This window comes from Paroedura picta, chromosome 7 (genome assembly GCF_049243985.1).
Source record: "Paroedura picta isolate Pp20150507F chromosome 7, Ppicta_v3.0, whole genome shotgun sequence".
NCBI classification, from domain to species: Eukaryota; Metazoa; Chordata; class Lepidosauria; order Squamata; family Gekkonidae; genus Paroedura; species Paroedura picta.
In genome coordinates this window covers 36,108,439-36,123,404 of record NC_135375.1, presented here as the reverse complement: position 1 = coordinate 36,123,404, position 14,966 = coordinate 36,108,439, and the positions used below count along the sequence as shown (strand labels likewise).

Below are 14,966 nucleotides of genomic sequence, written 5' to 3'. Positions count from 1 at the left end.
TCGAGACCTTCCAAATGCAATGCCTGCGGCAGATTCTGGTGTCCCTCTATATGATCATAATCGAAATGAGACAATTCAGACAAAATGTGACAACCAGCCATAAATTAAAGAACAAATCCAAAAACACAGACTGCAATGGTTTGGTCATGTCTTCAGAATGAACATCACCACCTCATAACCTCCTCTGGTGAGAACGACCAACTGAAAGGAAAATCCAATGACTGGCACCAAAGAAAACATGGCTTAAACAGATCGAGGAAAACCTTAGGAACCAGTGATTGACTATCCATATGGCCAAAACTACTGCCAGCAATAGCAAAGAGTGGAAACATATCATAAACAAGGCAAAAAATCTAGCAGCACTTACAACAACGTATTGGCTGAGAAGACAACCTGCTCTACCAATTGCTAGCTAAAGGATAAAAAGAAGAAAGAATAACAAAGCTGTTAAAGGAATACTGTGAATTTGTAGTATAAAACACTACTGTCTCATAGCAAGACAAGATGGTTGTAATTATTTATAGGAATCATGATGGCCTGGTGATAAAATGATTGCAACCTCTCTGGAATGTAATTTCTGATAAGATCTCTCACAAGACCAAGGTTTATTTTATAGCTGAGTTAGTCCTCCTCAAGGTTAGAGAAATGGAAAAGACAATGGGGGGAGATAATGGAGGTAACTTTTCAGAACCTGTCAGCAACGTTTCGGGGGGCTGGCTTGGTGGCTGCAGGGTGGTCCTATGGGATGTCCAAGAGGGGTGGAGACCCCAGGTTATTGGTTTGACCCATAAGGGCATCACCTTTCCCCGCTCCCAATGGGAAGTTATTTAATCTCATGTAATTGTACTGTTCTCCGCACAGATTTGGGAACTCCCCTGTGTCTATATTTCTTCTGCAGTTAAAATATAAAAAGTTTTTTTCTCTCAGTGTGATTAATTGAGGATGGGCAAAAGAACCCTAATTTGGCCATTTGGCTATCAGTCACTTAGCTCATTCGTGTTCCCAGCTATCAAGTCATTTTTTCTCACACAGTGAGAAAACCAGCAGTGATCAAGAAATTCTTCAGTGTGGTTTATCTGTGGTACTTACATTCTCTTATGAATATGTTTCCAGTTCTTCAGTATGTCTTGCTATCTGTTCATGTCATGCCCACTGAACAAAAGAACAACACATTTATGTCCCTCAAAGTTACAAGCCTGTGACAAAAAGTGTAAGGAAGGTCTTCATACAGATTGTGACAAATTCTATGAAGAAAAAATGGTTTATATGACAGCTGCATAGAATATCTGTGGGGAAAGATGGTGCCTATGAAATAATTTTCATGCTTTATGTGGATGTCTTAGTGAGTCACCCAAGTGAATGTAAAATACTTTAACCAATTCAACAAGCTAAAGAAGTTTTTGAATGAATGCAAAGGTATGAGTTCATTAATCTTCAGGCACATCAAAATTATCACAACTTAAATAGCAAGGGTATTTAAAATGAGATTTTTTGCTATGATCAGTTGCTTGAAGTAGTCAGTCAAGAAACATGCCCTCTTTTCTGCTTTTCAAACATTGGTAACTCTACCAGATTAGATTAGAAAGCAGAGAAAGGAGAGAGGATATGGGGGTGACCAGTATGAGAGAAAGAAGAAATAATGTGCATAAGGAGATACAGGAGAAAGTGGATTCCAAGTCTTTACACTTGTTTCTTACTACTAGACAAAAACATCCCTCTCCTTCATGTTTTTAAAAGTTTACTTAACAACAAAACATTTAGACTTCTAGACAAGCATCTAAACTTCACTATAACAATCTGTTGCAAAACATTTTTTTCTTTTACAACAATCTGGATATGTGTATTTCCAAATATAATTGAAGAAGAAGAGTTATATTCTGCTTTTCTCTAACCAAAGGAGTCTCAAAGTGGCTTACAGTCGCCTTCTCTTTCCTCTCCCCACAATGAATACCCTGTGAGGTGGGTGAGGCTGAGAGAGCCCTAATATTATTGAAGAAGAAGAAGAGTTGGTTCTTATATGCCACTTTTTTCTACCAGAAGGAGTCTCAAAGTGGCTTACATTCGCCTTCCCTTTCCTCACAACAGACACCCTGTGATGTAGGTGAGGCTAAGAGAGCACTGTTATTAGTGCTTGGTCAGAACAGCTTTATCAGCTTAAGTCAAATATAGTCAACAAGATGGGACATCAAATAAACAATGCAATACGATTTGGATGGTAGACATCTGAAAGCAAGCAGAAACCTGAAAAAGCAGCTGAAACAAAGTTAAACAATACTAAAATTATTGTACTTAACATGACAGTTTGTATTATACAAAGCAGTATAGTCCACAGTCTCTAGTAAGACCAGGGATGGCCAAACGGTGACTCTTCAGAGGTCCATGAACTACAGTTACCATAAGCCCTTGCCAATGGGCCATGCTGGCAGGGGTTCATGGTAATTGTAGCCTATGGACATTTGGAGCGCCACAGTATGGCCACCCCTGCTCTAGTCTCTACAGTCTCTTTCTGAAACTGTTCATTACAGCAATGGTCCCCAACCTTTCTGAGGATGGGGACCGGTAGGGCATCGGGGCGCGGCCCGCGGGCCATGCCCATGCATCGGCCGCGCCCACGCATGGGGACGCACCCGCGCATCGGGCCGCACCCGCGTGCCGTGCCCGCGTGCCGTGCCCACGCATCGGGCCGCACCCGCGTGCCGCACCTGCGTGCCACGCCCACGCATCGGGCCGCACCCACGGACCGTGCCCGCGCATCGGGCCGTGCCCACACGGGTGCGGCCGGCCCTGATTCCCTCTCCCCGCCCTCACACAGTAAGGAGCTTCCCGGGCCGCAAGTTTGCGGCCTGGGAAGTTTTTTACTGCGGGGGGGGCGGGGAGAGGGAGCCACAGCCCGGCGCCATGGCTTTCGCGGCCCGCAGGTTGGGGACCACTGCATTACGGTACTGCTCTAATTACCTACATTTAAAAGTCCTCCTTAATAAATTCAAATGATTATACATCAACATGCATCTTTATACCTTTCATCCAACTTTCACTGGAAACAATGAATCAAAATTAAATAAACTCTGAACATTTATAATCAGACTTGGTACAAGGGGCGAAAATGTTTCTTTTAATGTCAGAACACAAATATTTCCTTGAAAATAACCATATAAAAATATAATGCACATTTATTTTATTTATAATCCATATAGAAGCATACACTTCAGACTGAGAGGTCAAACCTACTGAGGGATTGTCAAAGTTGTTTGTTGAAATGCTATTCTAGTTGAGATGTTATTGTTATTTGTTATATTGATATTGTTCTATGTAAATGTTCTTTAATGTTTTATGTAAACCTCCCAGAGCTATAAGGAAGGGTGGTATAAAAATCTAAATGAATGAACAAACAAATGAACGAACAAACAAATGAATAAATTCTGAGTTAAAATATGGTGACCAGATTTTAATATTGGTAAAGTGGGACACCATTGACCGGTGCAGATCTTGATTAAAAATTTGGTCTATATGGAGCAACAAAAATTTCATAGAATGCATAGAAGACAAAAATAGTATTGTAATCATAATATTTATTTGTTTATTTATTTACTTACCTGCCTACTTCTCTAAGGGCTCATGGCAGCTCACAATATGTTAATACAAAAACAAAAGTTAAAACATTAAAAACCAGTTTACATTAAAAATAAAGTGGCGTGTGGATGCTGTCGTCTGAGTAGAGAGACCAGTAGCTGATCGTGCTCTGTGGGCCTCAACCACACACCTGGTAGAACAGCTCTGTCTCTCTCTCAAAATGTTTAGCTCATCATGTCATGTTCAGTCTATAATCTTAAAAACAGGACAAGTTAAATTTAAATTAAGAATATTTATTTCCAAGTAAAGATATTTAGAACAGGGAACTTCACAAAATTTATGAAATAGTAATGTTCAAGAGGGCACTTTTAAAGATATTAGAACTATCACAAAGTGAACAGCCCAAGAGGGCCCTGGGTCTGGTCAAGACCAAGCGCACCTCTTTGGGGCCAGGGATCAGCAGCAGTTTGGAGTTAGCTGAACAGAGAGCCCTCTGAGGGACGTATTCAGAGAGGCAGTCCCTCAGGTATGCAGGTCCCAAATTGCATAAAGCCTTTAAGGTTAGAATCTTTAGCTTTAGTGCGTAGCTGGATTCCTTCTGGATTCTGTGCATGAATCTCTTCTAACAATGAGCTTGTTTATGACTGGTGCTGGAACTACTTATTTTAACAATTTATGCTTTTCTGTGGGAAGGGCAGAAGCACATGTGAGGAAGGTACTTTGTTCTGCTCACCTGACCCCTCAATACATTCAAATAGCACAGCAGTTGGGCCCCGTACTGGGTAGCTATAGAAGGTACATGGCCTCAATACCAATGGAATCAATGGACAGCATCTTATACCAGCACAGTGCTGTGATGTCAAACCAGCAGCTTACTGGTACAAACAATCCTTGAACATGGTACAGAGGCAGAAATGGCATCCCTAAGACTATGATCCTACTCATTTATGAAAAAACACATTATATTTAAATCCACAGGATAATTTTGAAAGGAACAATTAGAATCAGTATGTAAAATAATTTTTCTTTAAAGTTTCACCCAACCACATTATCTAAGGCTCTAACCAAAAGTAAAACATACAGAGAGCAAATAAAAGGTCTGAACTATATAAGAAAAGAAGGAAGAAACTATATTTCTATGCAATAGTAATCCTGATATGTGTCAAATTAGATATAATTTTACTTGTGGGTGTAGACTGGCAGCTCACTAAAAGTTGGGCATTTTAGGCCTAAATTCTGTTAATTAAAACTAAATCTTAAAAACCTTTATGTTTTATACTTGCAAAAGTTGAAAACAAATGGTCCAGTCCAAAGCTTACTCTCTTACGGGGTCACTCAGTGGAACTTCCTTGGAATTCACTTTAAAAAGGAGGGGGAGGCCATCCACAGAGTTCTTCCACCACCACCCCCAATCTAGCACCCATTGTATTCCTGAATGCAACGGGCTTGGCCCCTAGTCTGTCTATAAAATATTGAAATATGGAAAATTAAGCAGGATCTGCCAAGTTTCCTCAGGTTTCTTAATCTTTCAGATTGTCAAAGTGATAAAAACATACACAAAATAGCTGCACTTATACTTTATATTTCACATCTTTTATAAACAAAAATCAAATTCACATCAGAGTCACAGTCTGAGTCTCCACTGAGACTCAAGAAATGTTTATCAGTACACTAGCGAACAACATAGAACAAGAACACTTTCCCATCTGCTTCATGCATTCTGACTTGCAATTATTAAAGAGGGCCCTTGTATTCAGAGCAAGTTATGTGACTAACATAGATTCAAATCTATCTAACCAAAGAACAAAGAATCATAGTTCAAATAGTGTTTAATGCCAAATGAACTGACCACAGGTAACCAAACAGAAGGCAATTAAATAATGTACATAATAAAAGCAATGTCTTCCATCACCATCTTTACACCCCACTGCACCCCCACACCGGCTCAAGAATTGCACATGACATGACCACAGGAACCCAATGGGAGACTTTGAGGGCTGAACTGGAGGTTACCATGTAATTGACCATGTGATGGTATTGTAATCAGAAGTATAAATGCTTTGTTTTAGAGGGCCTGAGTGCTCTCTCCCTTTTAGATCACTGCTTTTCCTGCAGGGAGCCTATTCCTCAGTTGACAAATAAAAAGATCTTTTGGTTTCTTACCCTTGGGGTTTTCCTTCATTGAAGTGTTGGGGACACCAAGTTAACAAACCTGTTTGACTAAAACTTCAATCAACAAGCTGAACACTACAGCCCTAATAAAACACAGACTTCAGCTACCCCAATGGCTTTCTGATCACCCAGAAAGAATACATATCAGATCCTTTTACTAGCATGTGCCATAGCAGTCCACCATACTAAACAGTCCACTTTTACCTCAAGTGACTTGCGATGAAGCAAGATCTCTATGTTTCTCAAAGGACCTTTTAAACCCTACCTGACTTAAGCCTCCGTTAAAACAGCTCTTTGCTACTCCCCCTCCCTCCGAGTGTTCAGAGGGCCCTGATTGGCAATGTCTCCAGTACAAAGTGGCAACAAAAGGCACTGGCAGAAAAGGGAGTGGACTTTGTTTCATCTTTACTAAAGGACCAAAAGTAATTCAGAAAGGTATTTTTCTTTTAAAATTAAAAAAAAACACCTCAGCACTTCCAAAGCAACAGATATCTGCTGGATTCTACACATAAAGGAAAGGTAAGTATTCTTTCCTACCAGATTCTTACTCAGACTGCAGCAATGCAGTCAATACAAGGCTACCAAAGTGCTAAAAAAACTGGGATAAAATATTTAATACAGTAGGACTACCTCTTGTTATTTTACAAAAGAAAATGACTTGCATACCAGTTATATAATTTATGGACATAAGAAGGTGCCTTCTACTGAATCAGACCTATCCTGCTTAGTACCCACCAAATCAAACTCATTCAGCTGTAACTTGTAAAGACATTCCAATGTGAAATAATTTTTAACCAAGTCAGCCAGAGGTTGAACCTAATTATTCTACCATGGAGGCATGACCCTTCCTCAATACCTTATATGTTCAAAACCTAATTCAACAGCCAGACTATTCCTTTCAAAATCTTCAGATAAACTCTTCTGCAGCTCTTGCATATCCCTATTTCAGATTCAAGATACCAACTAAAAATTATATTTGCACTTTGAACTTTGAGTTTCTACTCCAACCCCCTCCCCAAAACCAAAATCTGCAATAGATGACTCTACAAGCAGACAGTGAAGTCTTTAGATAGTGTTTAAGTAACCAATAAAATTAAAACTCGTGAGTATAGCCCATTCAAATCCAGTGAAACTATTATTATGATGACAAATTTATTTTGTGTATAGAAAATCATTTTACTGAGTTTCTTTGCTTCATTCAGAATTTAATGCTCTGAAAACTGCCATCTACACCCAAGTAGCTGAACTGATATTATATTAAAAGGTTTATAGATCCAGTGGTTTCCTAAAATCATGTTCCAAACACTGCTGTTTAGTCTAATTCCTGAATGTATATTTTTCACCAGAAAATTGTCATAGGCTGTATTTAATCAGTAACAGACAACCACTCAAAATTACTAAAGTTACCCAAAATAGTTAAGAGGTAAGAGATTATGATTTTTTTCATAACAGAATGTATAGTTGGAAAATTCCCATTTAGCACTTCATTTAATTTTTGTTCTTTTTCACTTATTCCAACTTTCCCCAAAAATTGGTGAGTGACGTAAACAATGATACTCCCTGGCACTTTCTCTAAAGGAGTTAGTGCTGCTATAGGTGCAATCTGTAAACATATTAAGCATCATTTGCTGTTCTCATTCCCTGAATCTAGAATAGGAAGGCTCAGCACTAAGGGAGGATAACAAAAGAGTGGCTCTAAACAGACACAGATGCTTTTCCTTCAACACAGAATAACCACAAATTGCCTACAGACTACCGGTGAAGGACATTTTTATTTATTAATTTATATTTATATACCGCCCTCCCCCGAAGATTCAGTTCAGCCATGTTGGCAAGTGAGACAAAAAAATTCAACAGGTGACTGTCTGCCAACTGGCTTAGTAGCTCTAAAATGCCTACATTTTCTGGAAAATGAATGGAAATTGCCTTCCAGAATTCTCAGACATGGCATCCTAATGCATTCATACTTTTCACTCCACCTAGGGTGACAAGAAAGCAAAAGGCCAGGGAGCTTTCAGGTCAGCAGGTGAAGTTTACAGGCAGTTTACAAAATGGCTAAAAATATTTATGGTCGGAATCTAAATCGTCCTACAATTTGAACTCCTACCCCACCCACTAACCGTACCTGGCCCCTTATCTTGCAGAATTTCTTGCTCGAAAGAAATGAACAAGAGACAGCTGTGATATTGACAAGCAGTGGAATCAAAGCTTCTTCCGAGCCTTACAAAACATCCTCTCAGCCATTATTTCAGAAATAAGGTCAGATGATTTTAACAGGTTGGTAGCATTTATTAACTCCATTCATAGTGTTTCAATGCAAGCTTTGGGGAAGTGAAGCATGCCAAAGGGGCAACTCTCGGCATAACCCGTGCTTCGCCAGCCAGTCCAAAACTTCGGAAGACAAGACAAGTCGCGCCGCCTAAGCCTGAACTAAGAGCCAGTGTCTAGATACGGATTTTCCTCGTCCCGGAGGCGAACAGCCCGGGCCCCGTCGCAGTGCTGCCGTCCTACTGGCCAAGGAGAGCGAAGCTGGGCCAAGTACGGGCAATGGGCAATCGGGGAAATGGCCAATCCCCGCAGGGAGGCCAAGGAAACCCATGGGGGAAGGGGGAAGGGGAGGGGAGAGCTACCTGTTTGTCCAGCGCCGCGTCTTTGGCGCTGCCGGCGGAAGCGCCCTTGGGCGCGGGAGCCCTCTCGCAGGTGCAGCCTTCCAGCATGTAGACGCCGGCCGGCCGGGTGCTCTGCTCGCTCTCGAAGTAGAAGAGCATGTTCTGGTAGAGCGCGAACCACTTGTCGTGCCAGCGGCTCGTCTCCGCCGTCTTCTTGCTCAGGTAGCCGCGCTTGGTGCCTTCCTTGCGGGCCAGCATGGCCAGGTACAGGGCATGTCCCTCGTTGTAGCGCACGCTCTTCTGCATGATCCCTCCAAGTCGCCTTCCGTCAGCGGGCGCCCGTCGTCGAGCCGCCGCGGCAGCGCCTCATGAGCGGCGAGGGCGAGGGAGCCGCTCGCGGTTGGGGCGCGCTGCTGGGGAGACCTCGCGACGGCGCTCGCCTCGCCTCTGCCCGCGCCCCGCCGGCCGCTACTGCCGCCGGGGGCCGTCGCTCGTGTCCGCCCCGGGCAGCGCCGGACGCCTCAGCCCTCCCTCGGGCGCCGGGTTCATGCCTGCCCGCGCCCTGCGGATGCGCAACAGAAAAGTTCTTCGAGGCGCGCTTCTCCCCAGGCCGCCGCCGAGCACAGCCCTCCCCGCCGGGTACCCCCCCCCCCAGCAGGCGCCAGAAGGGGAGATGTCACGTGGGAGATCAGCTGTAATCGGCTTTGAGACAATTTAAAGAGCAAAGTCGCCGCTGCTCGGGCACACTCGCCCTCCCTCGGAATGCGCGCGCCTGCCTGCGCGAGGAGAGCTGGCGCTCCCTCCGCCCCCTTCCCTTCCCTTCTGCAGGGGTTTCTCTCCAGCCCGGCGAGGTGGCCGGAGGGAGGCGCGAAGAAGACAGGCGGGCAGAGACTCCCGCGGCCTCCGGTGTCAAAAGTGTGCCCAGAGGGATGGGAGGGCACTGGCCCCACCAAGGCAGCGGCCAGGGCCGATTGCTGTGCCCAGCTCTCTCGTGTTAACTTCTCGACGACGGGATTAAAATGGGACGAGACTAAAACGCTGTCAGCTGTTTACAGGGCGCGCAAGGCGCTTCAAGGACTCGGCTTTTATGATGTGCGTGTTCCAGGGCTGAGCCTCGGCTCCGGGAAGAAGCTCTCTGCTGTTGAGCATTGCGCAGGTGTCCGCTTTACAGGGCCAAGCAGGGAATAAGCAACAAGCAGTACATAAAAAAGGGGAGTGCTGCGGAAGGTGGATGGTGCACCAGCACAAAAAGCCTGTCCCTTGGCTTTGCTATCAGGACTCCTGGCAAGTACCTGGAATGCACCAGGGCACAGCGAAGCTTTACTTATCCTTGATATGCTGTTGAATTTCTGCTTGTTAAGCTTATGCTCAAAGCCTGGTGAAACCCTGCCAGGAAAAAACTTGCAGCCCTGTTAGTGCCCACACAGAGATAAGGTGGCTTTACAGTCACAGGATGCAATCTTCAGGTGAGCTTGAGCCCCATGCCCTCAATTAATTTTTGACCCTGCACTGCTGTCCCCAAGAAAGAAATTAAACACATTAAATATTTCATCTCATTCTTTTTTTGCAGTGGATCACAGCCTGTGGCTTTAGCTCCCGTACACTGTTTTGTTTTTGTTTTTTCATAATTGGGCTTTCAGTCTGCTAAAGAAAAGAAACAATCATTACTTTTGGTCAATACAATATTTATGCATTTCTGCAATCAATCAGAGAAGCTGAGGATACTTTATTTTTAGCATGCTGCCTTAAATAAAACAGGAATGCAAATTATAATTTTGCATAACAGTAGCAGGAATAGACAACCCCCACGCATGCCAAACGGTGGCATTTTGCTTGGCACACAGAACTGGGTCTTTTACCAAACAATCTAGGTGAGCACCTGAGATACTGGTAGCATCACTGGGGCTGGTGGTGTGAGATCAGGCAATGGGTGTGACTTATGGTTATCAGGTTTAAGATGTTTGTTTTAACCTTTAACATCTTATGTGGTCTGGTACCTGTGTACTTGAGGGACCATCTCTCTGGATATGCAGCCCAAAGAGCTCTTTGTTCTGCAATCTCAACTTGGTAGTCCCCAGCCCCACAGAAGTGTGACTGGCTTCAACCAAAGCCAGGGCTTTTTTGGCCCTGGCGCCAGCTTGGTGAATGAGCTGCCAACAGAGATCCAGGCCCTTATGGAACTTCTGAAGTTCCAAAGGTCCTGCAAAACAGCACTCTTCAGCCAGACATTTGGTTAAGGCAGCGGTAGTCAACCTGTGGTCCTCCAGATGTTCATGGACTACAATTCCCATGAGAATTGTAGTCTCATGGGAATTGTAGTCCATGAACATCTAGAGGACCACAGGTTGGCTACCCCTGGGTTAAGGCAGCACTCTGCCATCTAATAGCCGCCCCCCTAATCTAATCTCCATCTAGGCTTTTGCCAGAACTATTCCCCTCTCATCTAAATTGTGCCAATTCTATATGAATGGCTTAACATCTGGCCCAGGAGATTTTTTAAACTGAGGAAGCAATTGAAGAAATGTTTTATCATCTTAATTTAAAGGCTTTAAATGTGTTTATTGTATAAGATTATTCTCCTGTGTTGTAATCTTCCCTGAGACTTTTTTGGAGAGGGGCAGCCCAGAAATCTAATAAATAAATATGATGCATAAAGAAAAATCAAAATTAAAGTATGCATTTCACAAAATCTCTGAACTTCTAGCGGGGATTTTTTTGGTGTGTGGCTTGTTTGTTTGTTTTGCTATTCCACTTAAAGATGGATTTATTTATTCAGAGCACCAGCACCATGAAGAGATTGGGGGATGGACTCTCTATCCAAATGTATACATGCAGTGGCAATATCATCATTATCCCAAGTGGCCTGGGTTTGTTTACTGCTGCCAGTGCTTGATTATGGATGAAAAGGTAACAGGGATGTTATTGAAATCTAGAAATCCCACCCTCTGCCATCCCAGTTGAACAGAGTCACTGATGCCAAATACAAAATTATAAAAATAAGTGCTAAATAATCCCAAAAGCTTGCCGAGCTCCCTTGATTTCTGCAACCTGAACACTTCTTCCATACAAGTGATTTAAATGTGCAGTGTCCCGGGGTACCAGTGTGGGACCCAGTGATCCCCTGGAATTATAGCTCATCTCCAGACTAAAGAGATCAGTTTCCTTGGATAAAATTGCTGCTTTGGACTCCATAGGAGCATTATACTCCACTGAGGTCCCTCCCTATCCCAAATCCCACCCACTTTTGGCTCCACCCCCAAAGTTTCCAAGTATTTCCCAACCCAGAACTAGCAACCCTACTGGGCACTCTGTTGCTGACCTGAAAATAACCATTTTGCAGAAATGAGTCCATTGCATAGCTGCAGAATTAAAGAGTTTGGAGAAATTTAAGAGATGTCCTTGAGCTCAGCAAAACTAGGGAGACTGTGATTGTGCATTAATTGCTATTACAAAGGGCAATTGCATTTACTAATCAAACGATGGCAGTTCTCCATTAAAAAAAACCTTATTTCACAGTAAATCTGTTAGAGTTTAAGGTGTTACGAGATGATTTTCTTCTGGCCTGAAATCAGAAATGCCAAGCAATAACAAAATCCATTGTTTATTAAAACACAAAAATAAACAGGTTATCGCTGTGTGTGGGGGGGTGTTGTTAGTTGTGAAGTCGTGTCCAACCCATCGCGACCCCTTCCTGTCCTCTACCGTTCCTTGGATTCCATTTAATTTTGCACCGACTGCTTCAGTGACTCCATCCAGCCACCTCATTCTCTGTCGTCCCCTTCTTCTTTTGCCCTCAATCGCTCCCAGCATTAGGCTCTTCTCCAGGGAGTCCTTCCTTCTCATGAGGTGGCCAAAGTATGAACAGTCACTCTATGGACAGTTCCAAAAGGCTATGTGTGTGTATACACTTTTAAATGAGCCCTCAAGAACTATCTTCTGTTTTCCTCACCAGACCTGTATGAGAGAGGCCACACTTAGTTCTTGGCTGCACTCTGTGTGTGTGTATTCGTGTTCTATATATATATGTGTTGGCTCCCAGTTGGAATCAATAAAGAAACCTGTTTAAGTTTCTGGAGCCCTCCATGTTCTGTTACAAAGCAGGAGTAAAGAGTGGACTGAACCAAGACAAATTATCTCACCACTCCCCAACCCCCATAACTTTAAAATATCCTCTGCGGTATCCAAGTAGGATGTTCTTCTTATGAAACAAAGTTTGAGTTCACAGAAGGGCTTTTCCAGGATGACAATGCTGCATTAAATAGAAAGAATGGAACAATTAAAGACCTTATCGGAGTGAAGCTTTATTGTGAATTTTAGTAATTTTATTAAATAAATAAATAAATAACATTTAGGAGAAAACAGAGACTAATTAATTCTTGATGGCACGTTTGCTGGCAGGGGCTCATGGGAACTGTAGTCCATGGACATCTGGAGGGCCGCAGTTTGACTACCCCTGCAAGGATTGCCAGCAACTGTGGCATTTCAAAAGTAAACAGGATGTACAGTTTACAACCTAGGCCTTCTGTCTAGCTCAAGAAACGCCTGTATTTCTCTCTGTGTGTCTCTGTGTTTGTAAGTGTGAGATGGTATAATTTCTGATATAACATTTCTGGAACCCTGTTTATTAACATTTTCTCCAGTTTAAACTACAAAATTATTTCAGTGCCACAATAAACTGTGGTGGAAAAAGTATTAACCCAAATAATTAAGATGTTGTTTCAACTCTTTTTTAAAAGAGGCATTTTCAACCTTTTTTAAGTATGAGTTTCTAATTTTACGTCTCTTATTTTTCAATTATTTCACAAGTTTTTAAAATTATGTTCTCAACATAAACAAAATTACATAGTGATGAATCAGTAACTGAATTATGAAAAATTATTACTACACTTTGGAAGTCCTGTAGATTCAGAGTTCACATAGTTCAGTCTCATAACTAAATGCTTCCTGATCCAGCTAGGGTGGTAGACTTAAGGAAACAGATTTCTGTAGTTATGCCTCCTGGGAACACCATGTCCAAAAGGATTTGTGCTGTGCTCAAGGCTTTCATGCTGCAGATTTCCAGCTTTCATGGCTATACACAAAGACAGAGCTCCTAATGCTAGTGCATTTGTGCTCAGATCAGTTTTGACAGTACAGATTTTTTTGATGTGATGGGTGCTGTCAAAGCTGACCATCTCAGCTAAAATCACCAGCTTTTACTTTAAAACCTGGTCTCAGCAAAGATTGTGAACAGTTTGTTTACATTTTGATGTACTTCAAAATATTTCAGAACTGTATATGCTTATTCTCCCTAAAGCACAACTGGAATATGCTCATATTGGGCATGATATTTATAAGTCAGCAACCCCAGGGTACTGGTAATACCTACTCCCTCTGTCTACCTCATTGGCTTTTACTTGTACTTCCTAAACTGAATAAATAACTGGTTCAAGTTACTGTTCCATATCCATAAACACAAGCCTCTAGAACAATCATTCCTTTCCTTCTCCTATCAGCTATTATTACATTTTTGTTAATCTTTTCCCCCATTTAGATTAATTTCCAATTTGCTGCTCCCTGCTTTGCCTTTGTAGTGGGTTCAGGTAAGGCAATGGTTCCTAAAGTTTTTCAGGCAAAACCCCCTTGACTCCCAGGCCACATCCCTAGTGTCCCCCACATGCACACATATAAGAACACATAGCTCTTTCCTGGTGTTAGGTTACTGCAAATTCAAAACACACTATATGGGTCATATTTTAGTCTGGAACAAATACAAGTTATATAAAGGTAAAGGTATCCCCTGTGCAAGCACCGAGTCATGTCTGACCCTTGGGGTGACGCCCTCCAGCGTTTTCATGGCAGACTCAATACGGGGTGGTTTGCCAGTGCCTTCCCCAGTCATTACCGTTTACCCCCCAGCAAGCTGGGTACTCATTTTACCGACCTCGGAAGGATGGAAGGCTGAGTTGACCTTGAGCCAGCTGCTGGGATTGAACTCCCAGCCTCATGGGCAAAGCTTTCAGACGGCTGCCTTACCACTCTGCACCACAAGAGGCTCGATAGTTATATATAAATTCATATAAATTCAAGTTATATATAAATTCATAAAAGCCACTTTGGGTCCTCATTGGGTAGGAAGACAGAAGTGGAGAGAGAGAGAGAGAGAGAGAGGCAATGAAAAATCACCCTGGCCAGGAGCAATCAGAATAAGGCCTTTGCAGCCTCTCAAAGATGGAGAAGGGTTGCCAACCCTGGCTTAAGAAATTCCTGGAGATCTGGGATGGAGCATGGGAAGGACAGAGTCTGAGAAAGAAAAGAGCTCAGCAGGAATATGATTCCATCAAGCCCAACTTCTGAACCTGTTGTCCTCTTCAGAAAGCTAAGGAGAGTTGGCCCTAGTCAGCACTGGGATGGGAGACCACCAAGAAAGTCCAGGGTTGCTACTTCCCAGAGGCAGGCAATAGCAAGCCACCCCCACGCACTCTGTGTAGGGCTACAAAGTCCACCAGTCCTGCATACTCCCTTTTCAACCAATATATACGGTTCCTAAATAAAGGTGTTGCTAAGTCATATCTAAAACCATGTGGTGAAGTTAGTTCATTATGGGTACCTGACTTCTTCCTAACTGCACTAAAA

At 42.9% G+C, this 14,966-nt stretch overlaps 1 protein-coding gene across 2 annotated transcripts in view; it reads right to left on the bottom strand.

The window, feature by feature from the left end:
* The window catches only part of RASGRF2 (Ras protein specific guanine nucleotide releasing factor 2), a 121,819-nt gene extending 112,761 nt beyond the window's left edge, over positions 1–9,058 (bottom strand). Inside the window, exon 1 of one of the 2 annotated variants that reach the window (XM_077347481.1) lies at positions 8,373–9,058. In XM_077347481.1, the coding sequence (XP_077203596.1) occupies positions 8,373–8,657 (285 nt within the window). In that variant the 5' untranslated portion in view covers positions 8,658–9,058. The remainder of the gene's footprint in view (positions 1–8,372) is intronic. The other variant, XM_077347480.1, reaches the window with a different exon arrangement.
* Positions 9,059–14,966: the final 5,908 nt, after the last annotated feature.